Consider the following 12,213-nt stretch of genomic DNA (forward strand, 5'->3'; position numbering starts at 1 on the left):
CATAAAGAACTTCTACAGAATCCACATCAAGCTGGAACTTCCAAAGCTTTAACCCTCAGTCACTGAACAGACAGCTTTGGTGGTCCTCAGCTTTTATTTTGAAAAGTATACGAGGGATGGAGGGAATGGTCACCTACAGTAACGTGCACCAACACTGAAACGACAGAATACAGGCGAGACGACACAATCTCAAAGCAGCGAGACAGGATGGGCCGGGGCTCAGGCAAAGTTCTTCTTCAGGAAGTTGATGAGACCGTTGGTGGACGAGTCGTGAGACGTCACCTCAGCGGCGTCCTGCAGCTCCGGCTCAATCTGTTTAGCCAGCTGCTTTCCGAGTTCCACCCTGGAGGGGAGGATCACATGATCACCCTGAACCCAAACAGCTTTAGGGAGGAAGCAACGGAGACTCACCCCCACTGGTCATAACTGTTGATGTTCCAGATGACGCCCTGCACGAAGATCTTGTGCTCGTACATGGCTGAAGGAGAGACAACAGGAAGTCAGTCTGTCACAATCGCCTGATGACTCCACAGGACGTTCATGGCAGAGCACCATGAGCACGCTGCCTTCATCTCCAAAAACCCTGAATGCCACATTTCAGCATGGAGCTGCAGGTTCCTGACAGAACATCCACTCACCAACCAGAGCTCCCAGCATGAACGGGGTCAGCTTCTTGAAGACGATAGAGTTGCTGGGCTTGTTCCCTTGGAAAACCTATGGGGAGGGTTGTAGGTTGAGTTTCAACCATGGCGTCACACGACAATCACCTGACAATGGTCGTACCTTGTGTGGCAGCAGCTTCTCCAGAGCTTCCCCCTTCAGGCCGGCTGCTTCCAGCTCCCTGCGGGCCTCATCTGCCGTCTTTCCCTTCATCAGAGCCTCAGTCTGAGCCAGGAAGTTCGCCATCAGAATCTACAACAGAGGATCTGTTAGTGAGAGCTTCTCAGTCTCACAAACAAAACTGTGTGAGAACAACTGACAGGAATCTTTCAACAATAAGGTGCAAGAAACAAAAAGCCGAGCTGACGGGTGGTACCTTGTGATGCAGGTTGTTTCTGATAGGATGCTGAGACTGAGCAGGAATGAGGAAGTCTGCAGGAATCATCCGGGTGCCTGCAGATGAAAAGTGTCAGGAGAGCAGAGGAACCAGAGGAACTACACTGTCCAACCCTGGTCCTCCAGATCTCCCACCTGCCAGGTTTCCAGATCTCCCTGCACTTTTTGCTGCAGATTACCTGGATCAGGTGGGCTCCATCAATCGGGATGAGGGGACACCTGAGCCAGCAAATCAGCACAAAGCAAAGAGAACTGGAAAACGGGCTGTGGTAGATCTCCAGGACCAGGGTTGGGCGGTCCTGAACTACAAGAACTACAGCTCAAGCAACCTTGGTGGATGAGCTGGTAGAAGGCATGCTGCCCGTTGGTGCCCGGCTCTCCCCACACGATTGGTCCTGTTTGGTATTTGACACGACTGCCGTCTTTGGAGATGTACTTCCCATTAGACTCCATGTCCCCCTGAAAACCGTGCAGGTGAATAAATCCAGGTTCAAGACCTAAGTTTCCGTGAGAAGAACCTTCTGCTCTGCTGCTTCCTTAGAAACAACATCTTCTAACATAACTAGTTGGTCCCTAAACACCATCTTTCAGAACTTGACAAGAACCTCAACTTCCACATCAGAATGTCCAAACTATCACTTGGGGCCTCTCAAGAACAGAATGACAAATCCAGAACTGGTACCGTGCACAAACTCTCCCGAAAACAGTAAATGACCCAAGAACAGGTTCACACAAAGAGCCGGACCTGAAGCTCCGACACAGTGGGCCTCCCACTGACCTGCTGGAAGTAAGCGGCGAAGCGGTGCATATACTGGTCATAGGGCAGCATGGCGTGGGTCTCCGCCTGGAAGAAGTTAATGTACCAGACCCCGAGAAGAGCCAGAAGAACCGGGACATTCTGGTCCAGAGGGGCATTGCAGAAGTGGTTATCCTAGAGAGAAGAGGAGCAGACATGTTTACACCCCTCCTTCTATGCAGACGTCACAAAGCAACCAGAAATTTGGAAACACAGCTTAACAATCTATGGTTACTATTGCTGTTACCAAATTACAGAAAGTTCCCTCTCCTGAGCTGAAGCGGTTTGATGTGTGTGTGTTTGTGTGTGTCTGAACCCAGCCTCAGAGTCAGAGGCTGGTTGGTTTCAGAGAAGTCCTACCATCCAGTGAGCTCCCGCCAGCAGCTGCTCAAAGTTATTGAAGCCTGAAACAAAAACACAAATGAGTTCTTCTGAGCACCAATTAGTTGGAGTTTGCTACTAAACGTGGATCAGGGACGCACCTATGTGCAGAGCGATGGACAAACCAATGGCTGACCACAGCGAGTACCGACCTCCGACCCACTGAGGATGAGCAAACAACCTATCAGAGCACGGCTGAGTCATCAGAACATCTGCAACTCACAACTAGGGTGGAGCAGAAGAGTATTCAATCACCAGCTCTGTACGGCGTCCCTCTTAAAAAGATCAGAGAGGTCTGTAATGTTCATCATAGGTACACTTTAGCTGTGAGTGGCCTGAGCAGTGGCGTAGTGGTTATCACCATCTCCTCGAGGAGGTCCGGGTTCAAATCCCAGCTGAGTCGTTTCTGTGCATGTTCTCCTAATCATGGGATGCTGGTTTCCTCTCACAGTCCAAAAACATGCTGCATTGGGTAATTGGTGACTCCAAATTGTCCCTTAGGTTTGACTGATGCCAAAAATAAGGATTTATCTCCTAAAAACAATCCAGAACTCGTGTTTGTTCTTTAAAAAGCTCTTTTATCCTCCACTGGTTACCTGTACCAATGTCTCCTGTTTGAAGTGGTTCTCAGTGTGAAGACACCTGTCCACACCCTTAACCCTTGTGCTATCCTATGACCCCACCCTTACATTGACGTGTTCTCCCTACCATGACAAAGGTGGATAAAGGTGGAAAGATTTCATGTAATCCATGGACACCAGTGAAGATCACAAATCATTGAAGAAAAAAGGTTCAGAGCACTGTCTAGTGGGTCTAGATGACCCAACTCCCAGTGTTAAAGTGCCTAGGATAGCACAAGGGTTACACAGTCAACCTCTCTATTATGACCAAGTCCAAAGAGCTGTCAAAGGACACCAGGGACCAGACTGAGATAAACCAATCTACGATCAACAAGCAGTTCAATCAGAGGAGATCAACTGTTGGGGAAATTATTAAATAATTGAAGAGCTACATGACCACTGATGATCTCCCTCCACCTGGAGATCCATGACAGATCTCACCTGCTGGTGAACAAATGATCAAGAACTAGTGAGGAGACGGCCCAGATCCACATGAGGGACCTGCTCAGAGACCTGAATAGAGCTGGGACTACAAAAACAAAAGGTTACTATAGTAACACAATGTTGTTATGGATTTATCTGGGTGATCCAGAGGATTGGGAGAAGGTCATGTGGTCAGTGGAAAGCAAAATGGATCTCTTTGGTATAAACACTCCTCACTGTGTTTGGAGGAAGAAGAATGTTGAAGAACATTGAAGAATGGGGGTGGAAACATGGTTTGTGGCTGTTTTTCTGCAAAGGGGACAAGACGACCGATGGGTATTAAGCAACGGACGAATGGAATCGTGTATGGTGAGAGTGAGGCTTTTCAAGTGTTCTAGCCAGTTTCTGGACCTCAATCCCACAGAGAATCTGTGGAGGACGTTGGATCTGGGAGAGAGCCTCATGGATGAATGGACCAAAATAGCAAATACAGCAAAGCTGCTGAAGAGCTACAGGAAACCTTTGACCTCTGTCATTAACAACCAGTATTGCGTTACAAAGTTTTCAGCTGAACTTTGTTATTGATCAAAAACCTGTGTTGATCTCTGTTGTACAAATAAATGCTTTAAAAAAAACAATGTGATTTCCTGCATTATTTTTTAAACATTCCGTCTCTCACAGTTGAAGTGTTTCTATGATAAACATCACAGACCAAACTCTGCTTTTCCAGTGGGACAAATAGCAGAATCTGTGGCTGAAAAATCCTGTTTAGTTCCACAGTGGAACCAGCAGGATGTCAGCCTGGGATCCTGCCAGAGAAGCACTGATGGGATTCTGCTTCATGTGCCTGCAGGCTCATCACAAACATTCACAGCTGACTCACTTACATCCCAGAACTCGAACATGTTCGCTGTGTCGATGCCAAAGTCTTTCACTTTGACCTGTGGAAAAGAAGGCCATGGTGAGGACCAATGCTGCAGAGAGGACATCTGAACTTTGCTGTCACATCATCTACGCTAGTGGTCCCCAATCCCCGGACCGGCATGCGGGTCAACTGGTGCCCGGCCTTATAGAGAGAATGTATAGTTTTGATGTATTTATTACAGTTGTATAAAATAAATAAATATCCATAGTTATGTAAAAAGTGTGCTTATAACCAAATAGTAGGCCTGGGCGTAAAATCGATTGAATGAATTAAATTTGGGGGGGCGGGGGGTTGACCGACTCCTGCTGCTTCATCACCGCGGTGATCAAAAATCCCACACCGTCACAGCTGTACTTTATATCTTGTGGGACTCACAAAAAATGCGACTTCTCCAGTACCGATAGCAGAACCGTTGAGGTCAGATCTTAACGATACTGCGGTCTTGGAGAATGTTGCCCCGGGACTCGTTCAATACCGGGGCTCGGTGCCCATCCCTTGGAAAGGGGCACGGTGGAGAACAATCACTGAAGCGGTCACTTTGCATATCGCCAAACACATGGTACCCATATATACCATGGAGAAGACGGGGTTTATTGATTGAATTAAAACCTTAGAGCCCAGATATGAGCTGTATTGTTAAACTTTTAAAACAGGGGTGTCAAACTCCAGGCCTCGAGGGCCGGACTCTTGCTGCTTTTCCAGAAATCCTGCCACATCTGCTGCTGAATACCTGGATCAGGTGTCTTTAGCCAACAAGGAGCTAATGGCAGGTTGGTTGGAAAACATCTAGGCCCTTGAGGCCTAGAGTTTGACACCTGTGCTTTAGAAAATGGTGCTACTCTCAAGGTGAATGTTTGTCTCCTTTTAGTCTAGACCAGTGTTTTTCAACCTTTTCTGAGCCACGGCACACTTTAACCTTAAAAAAAATTCCGCGGCACAACAGCATCCAAAAAAAAAAAAAAAAAAGGAGAAACTCATAGTCTGTATTGATCTACAGCCCCTCCACAATCTCACATGCATTTTTGAGATAATTGTTGTAGAAAAGCTGTAAACAGCAGCTGTTTCTTTCTAAAAGATGCAATAAAAGTTAAGTTAGAAGATTTAAAAACAGTTTGAAGTGTGTTCGTTGGTTTCAAGACGTTTAACAACAGATCTCCTTGTGCGCCGTCACTCTCACAACCCAATGCATCATGGGAGATGTAGTGCATAAAACGGCCGGAGATCGGTTTTCAGAGCTTCCTTGTTTTGTTCACTTGTTACACGGTCTGATACCGGATTCTGTGGAAAGCTACACCGCTAAAGACGAGCTTTAGCTGGTATTTTTGTCGGAACTGAGAGACTTTATGAGCAAAATCGGGACAAGGAAGTGAAGACTTTAAGCACTTCTGATTGGTCAGACTGATGACATGTGATTAAGCCCCCCAAGAATGATTGGTGGAGACAGTTAAAGGGGCGGGACGTTTCCAAAATACAGCCGAAGGTGCAGCTGAATCGCGGTACGTCATTCTTATTAAAATGTCTTTAATAAAATAAAATAAACGCAAAGAAAAAGTATTTTACGATCTTTTATATTCCTAACTCCTCAGTGTTTTATCAGGGCCTGTTTGGATGAACACAGAGCTGAAATCCTGGAGATGGAAAATGTTTTTAGATCAGTGAATGAGGGCAATTTCCCACGGCACACTGGTTGAAAAACACTGGTCTAGACTACAAAGTGTGACTCAAAACAAAGCTGGGACTTTGATTCCAAGAGTGTTCATTTATTTATTATTCATCCCAGAAATGGGGGTTTCATTTGTCTTGCGTTTGATTAAATTAAAGCAAAATTTGCTTTAAGTTGTCTGCCGTTTGCACTTATTGCTTTCCTTAAGTGGGGGGGTGGGAATCGGAAATCGAAATAAATAAAATAAAATCAGAGATTTTATTTTTTAGCCCATATCGCCCAGTCCTACCAAATAGGTTTTAGTAACACATCTTAAACCAGTCCAGGCCGCTCTGGATGCTGACTGGAGCAGCAGAACACAAATGGTACTTACTGAATTGGTGGAAAGCGCCACAAAGTGCTTGGCAACAGCAGATTTCTGTGGAAAGTAAAAAAGATTGTCACATTTTAGAACCCTTTGTGGCCCGCGAGTCAAGAAGTTTGCCTGCTATCAATTGCTGACATCTTTTCTTAATGACCCATTCCGATCATCTTGGGCTCTATTGCAAGTGTTATCAATAGTCTTAATTGCAATGATGCCGTTTTAACCAAAAATAAAAAAAGTGCTTTTGTAGAGCATAGTTTCTGCAGAGCACAGGAGTTCATCAGAAATTCACCATCAAGTTGTGTCTGTTGGCACGGAGCAACCCTGCACCCCTTTCCCGTCACCCATAACTGAGAGCTAGCTGTTTGCACTCTCTCCCGCTAGCTTACAGCCTCTCATATTCCCCAACATAACACTAGTGGTGCGACAACAATGGCAGCAATGTCAGATCTATCCAGCCGTCCAGTTTAGATCCAGATTCCAGCTCAGACGAGGAAAACAAAGACGTTCATGATCTATTTGTGGATGCATCAGAATGGAGCGGAGCAGGAAGCCTGTTGTAGTTTCTGCATCACAACTATTACACTGTTTTTGTCTGTTCCTAATTAACAACGATTTGAATAAAGAAATACTCAAATGTCATTTTAATCTTAATATTCCTCTATGGATTTCCTTCATTGTGAGAAAAGTGCCACAAGAACATATTAAAAACTATAAATTTTCATTGGAGCAAGTTTATAAAACACGCCACCAATACCCTTTCAGATCAACACATTAACAAGTGTCCTAATCTGAGGTCTACTCACGTCACCAGCCGTCTGCAGGAACCAGTCTCTGGCTGACTCAGCGTTAGTGATGGTCTCCTGGGTGGTGAAGGTCTGAAACGGGGCCAAAAACAGTCATGTGACACACCTGGTCAGATAAGTAAGACTACAGACACCAGAGCTTTGAAATTTAGGTCCAGAAGAGTTTGCACAGTCTGCAGAGACTCTGTATTATGGAGAAAGCGGGATAGGATAACGCAGAGAAGTTGTTCCTATCAGAACCAGCTGAGATCCAGACCGCACCATCTCTGCAAGTGTTGGAGCACACACCTTTGAGGCAATGATAAAGAGCGTGGTCTCTGGGTTGAGCCGGGCCAGTGTTTTGGCCAGGTGAGTCCCATCGATGTTGGAGACAAACCAGACGTTTGGACCTTCTGCTGAGTATGGCTTCAGAGCTTCGGTCACCATCAGAGGTCCCTGAGTGCGTCACAATGACATCATCATCATCATCACCACCACCACCATTTCCATCAGGTTCAACCTCGTCTTTTAAACGAGTCGCGGTCTGCTTCAAGACTCACCAAGTCTGAGCCTCCGATCCCGATGTTGACCACGTCAGTGATGCTTTTACCGCTGAAACCCTTCCACTCCCCACTGCGCACTTTCTGCGAACCATGCCAGCATCAGGACACGCCCCCATCCCTCTCATTGGTCAGCTTTCCAACACCCCCTCCCTTACCTGGCAAAAGACCTTCATCTTGCCCAACACTTGGTTCACGTCAGGCATCACATCCTTGCCGTCTACCAGAATTGGTGTGTTGGAGCGGTTCCTCAGAGCGACATGAAGCACGGCCCGACCCTGCAGACACAGACACTGGTGTGAGCCATGTCCAGCTCACCCAATGAAGCGTGGCGATGTTTAGCGCTCTACCTCCGTGAAATTGATCTTCTCTCCGCTGAACATCTTGTCCCTGGCCTCCTCCACCCCCCTGGACTTGGCCTAAGCACAGAAACAGCGATCTTCATTCCCCCACAGAGGAACCACGTATGTCGACATGCTTTTTGAAGCAACATGCTTCCTGTGTCAACATCAGCTGTTGTAACCGTGCTGAAGCAACCCTCCTGTCCCGGCTTATCGGCGTCCCCCCTGATAGGGCACGTCTGCCTGTGGGCCAGCAGCGCCGTCATGGACCGTGTGTGTGATGTTCTCACCAGGGCGAGCAGCATCGCCATCACGTCCTGGTTGACGAGGTTCTTTGAGAAGTCCAGCAGGAGGTCTCCATCATCCGTGTCCAAGGTGACGCTGCAGGAAAAGGAAGCGGCTTCAGTTTCTGTCAGCCTGACTGTGAGGTGACTCTCATGAAACAGGAGTCCTCTGCTGGGACCTGAAACCGAGACCAGAACCGATCCTTGGATCTGGTTTTGGAAGATGGATCCAGCAAGTAGGATTCCACGTCTTTATTGCATCGTACCGCGCACGCGCGACCCATTGCGTGGAGCGGTACCCCCATTCGACCCCCCGTCCCCTGCAACAGGTCTCCGCACCTGTCAAAACGACAAACTGTGCGCGTGAGAGAGCTGTGGCAGTCGGACCTTTTTGCGTAGAAATGTTGACAAAATCAGACTAAGCCTCAAGGCGGAAATGTCCGATAATAGACACCGTGACATTAGCACGCAGGCTAACGTTAGCACCGAACCGTGTACGTGATGAGACCGCACGCGCGCGGCTTGTTGAGCCGGGCGCGTCGTGGGGACGTGATGGTGGACAGGTGGGCGTATGCGGCGACGCCACAGCTGTCACGTGTCCTCAGCGAACAGCGCCGGAGAAAACGTGACCTTGTGGCTGACAGGAGAGGACAACAACCGGAACTCACGGAGCGAGCGGGCGAAGCTGGGGCAGAACGCCAACGCTGAGCGTGATGGTGAGGACCCCAGCTGTCCGCCCCCCCGGGACACCCACCTGAACTTGGAGAAACGCTGCTTGTCCTTGTCGAACATCTCCCTCATGTTTAGACTGCCGCTGTTGGCACGGAACCAGTCCTGCAGCTTCTGGAAGTTCGGGTCATCCGTGAGGGCCATGGTGTCTGCGGGAGCGGAGCTGCGGGACGACCTTCTCTGTTCAGCTGATGAAGAGCTGCTGAGAAGACGGCGTCACCCGAGGGCTGTGAGTCCGACCGGAGCGAACCAATCAGAAAACAGGAGATGTGCTGACCCCGCCCACTGCTGCACGGTGAGCGTGCGCTCCCGGCTCTGCTGTGATTTCAACCAATCACAGCCGTTCCAGAACGGAACTCCGATGCTGGGTCCTAAGAAGAGACGGACGTGCGGCCGCTCACGAACCCGGTTCTCCGGCTCCACGCGTTCAATCTGCTCCAGTTTCATTTGTGCTCGGAGTTTCAGAACCGAGTTTGAATTCCCTGACTAACATGTAAACTTTACCCCTCCAGCTCTATCTGACCTTTCATGAGCCCATATCAGGGGTCTTTTAGCAAAAAGGATCAGATTGGTGAGGTGAAAATGTTTGCATGTCAGTCTTTGAACTAATTTAATTCGATCAAATGCAAACGAGCTATTTAATAAACATTTTATGACAGGGGCATACTATTTTTTTCTTCATATAGACAGCAAATGCATCTAAACACGTTCTTACCAATAATTACTGTCATTTCCTTGCCAGTTAGAAAACAGAAACAGCATCTTGGCAAATTAAGGAGACACTCATGTTTCATATTTCACTAAAAAAATAGGCCAATTTCCACTTGTCCTGGAAGGGGTGGCCTTTGTTGTCAACTTTTCGTTTTTTTATTTACAGTTGACAGTTCAGAAATGATCTAGACAGCTTCACAGAAGGGTCGCAAGACTGTGTTGCCACAAGTTTTCGTCTCACAACGTAATTCAGCCAAACGCAATTACAAACTCATACACAGTTATTAGAAAATGCACACTTCTGATTTTATGAAAGGAGTGGCAGGCCGGTCAAAATCTGATCGCCAGCCACATTTGGCCCATAGGCCGTACTTTGGACCTGCCTGGCCTATATCATCCAAAATGAACTCTTCAGTTTGCAGGAATCCGGGTTCTTCCAGCTATGTATCCAGAAGAACATGATCAGTAGTTGGGTCAGTGGAGGCTGAACTGAAGGTTAAACCGCTGAGCCACTGCTGCCCCTGAGCCTCTGCTGCCCCAGAGCCACTGCTGCCCCTGAGCCACGGCTCCCCCAGAGCCACGGGCCATCCCTGAGCCTCTGCTGCCCTTGAGCCACTGCCGCCCCTGAGCCACTGCCGCCCCTGAGCCACTGCCGCCCCTGAGCCACTGCTGCCCCAGAGCCAATGCCGCCCCTGAGCCACTGCTCCCCCAGAGCCAATGCCGCCCCTGAGCCACTGCTCCCCCAGAGCCAATGCCGCCCCTGAGCCACTGCTCCCCCAGAGCCACTGCTGCCCTTGAGCCACTGCCGCCCCTGAGCCACTGCCGCCCTCTGAGCCACTGCTGCCCAAGGAAGGCAAAGGAGACGGGAGTGGACTTCCATAAGCAGCAATCATAGTGCTTCCTCATCAAGGAGAATCCAGAGTAGAGACATTAATTGTGAACTCTTACAAGCATCTGTTCCTTGCAATGAACTGGACCGTCAACAATGACATACTGTACAGGAAGTCCTGGAGCAGGCTTTTTAATCAAATCTAAGTTTTTGTTGAATAAATAAATATGAGCATATTTTTTCAAATAAAGAAAATAATCACGCTAATCAGCCAGAAAGAGCAGATGTTCCTGATCCTTTTTTTTATGCTCTAAAACCAAGCCTTTTCCTGATAAAGTCTAGATGTTGAAGCTTCTCAAATGACATTTGGGATGTAGAAATATCCTGTTCCATCTTATGTTTAAAAATCAATGTTTACACCCCAAATAAATGTATTTACAGTCTGTGGGGGAAAAAACAAAGCTGTTTGATGTTTATCCCTTCATCTTCTCTTAATGACAACTGTTTGTGTTGGTAGCAGGTGGGGGAGACAAACTTTGGTCATTAGTCTCCTCCTTTGTTCAGGCTTCATTTCTGCCGTTCAGAATCCTCTGGATGATACCAGAGATGATCTAACCAGTGTTTCTCCCGATGCTTTTTGCCAATGTAGAAACAGTATAATAGATGACTGTAAGAATGTATGTAAATAAAAGACATTAAAGCATAAGGAGTAATGAAAGAAACTGTTCAGAAACCATGAAGTTGAGAGAGACTAAAATATTTAACAAAAAAACTACTGAGAGCTTCCAGCATCTGATAATCTCTTGTAATGTAAATAGATAAAATACATGTGTTCTGATAAAAAGATGGACTGGAAAAGTGTCTGGGATTATCGAGTATAGTCAGTGACTGTAAAAGAGAACTGGACTGAGTGAATGTGACATCACTCATAGCAAATGGTTTGCTTCCAATTCCAACAAAATGAAGTGAACTCAGTTGCTGTTTTATTTTTATTCTTTTGTGATACTGGCACCTACAATCCTCAGTAAGCACTGACTCAGCCCAGTTTTCTTATACAGTCAATGGGTACAGTCCACAGATGGGTAACATCTTATTTTGAAGGGAAAGGTAATGTTGAAGGAGGATACCTCAGGGATCTCTGCTGTTTAACCTGTTCATGCCTTCTCTGGTTCTTTGGGCTCCAAGTGTTCCTGTCACAGTTATGCATTATAGCTTCTACGTCACTGCTACAAGCCAGATTTTTTTCATCTGCCCCTGATTCACAATGATTTCTATACTTTAAGCCTGATTTTATTTATGAATGTCCTACATCATGAGAAAAATGACGCAGAATGAAATGAGAAATTACAGGATACTTTTCTTTTTTTATGTTCCCTTCTCTGCAAACCACAGTTCACCTTTCCAAATGGCCTTAAACCCTTGTGCTATCTTAGATGACCCCACCCTTACATTGACGTGCTCTCCCTACCGTTCAGCGCACTGTCTAGTGGGTCTAGATGACCCAACTCCCAATGTTAAAGTGCCTAGGATAGCACAAGGGTTACGCAAACTACATACGTGTCACTTTCAAGAACAGATGTCAGAAAAGCAGCCTGAATAATCTGTCATGCTGCAAGGGTCACAGTTCCCTCAGCATACCTGTCAGTTTGACGAAGGTGATGTGGAAAAAATATATTGCCATTGCAATGTTTGTCCTTAAAGTCAAAATATTCTGGATTATGTTAGGGGACGGACAAACTGGTACAA

The 12,213-nt window shown here is 47.0% G+C and overlaps 1 protein-coding gene across 1 annotated transcript; it reads right to left on the minus strand.

The window, feature by feature from the left end:
• Nucleotides 1-75: 75 nt before the first annotated feature.
• Nucleotides 76-9,165, minus strand: LOC101173933 (glucose-6-phosphate isomerase). Its single transcript, XM_004069358.4, has 18 exons — nucleotides 8,953-9,165; nucleotides 8,205-8,295; nucleotides 7,924-7,992; nucleotides 7,732-7,851; nucleotides 7,574-7,657; nucleotides 7,323-7,469; nucleotides 7,035-7,106; nucleotides 6,238-6,282; nucleotides 4,164-4,217; nucleotides 2,335-2,395; nucleotides 2,213-2,256; nucleotides 1,835-1,987; nucleotides 1,386-1,515; nucleotides 1,037-1,113; nucleotides 784-912; nucleotides 639-714; nucleotides 412-478; nucleotides 76-343 (listed from the first exon to the last, which is right to left on the minus strand). The coding sequence occupies exons 1-18, from the start codon at nucleotides 9,069-9,071 to the stop codon at nucleotides 220-222; spliced, it is 1,662 nt and encodes a 553-aa protein (XP_004069406.1). The 5' UTR covers nucleotides 9,072-9,165; the 3' UTR covers nucleotides 76-219.
• Nucleotides 9,166-12,213: the final 3,048 nt, after the last annotated feature.

Source organism: Oryzias latipes, chromosome 6 (genome assembly GCF_002234675.1).
Source record: "Oryzias latipes chromosome 6, ASM223467v1".
Taxonomy (NCBI): domain Eukaryota; kingdom Metazoa; phylum Chordata; class Actinopteri; order Beloniformes; family Adrianichthyidae; genus Oryzias; species Oryzias latipes.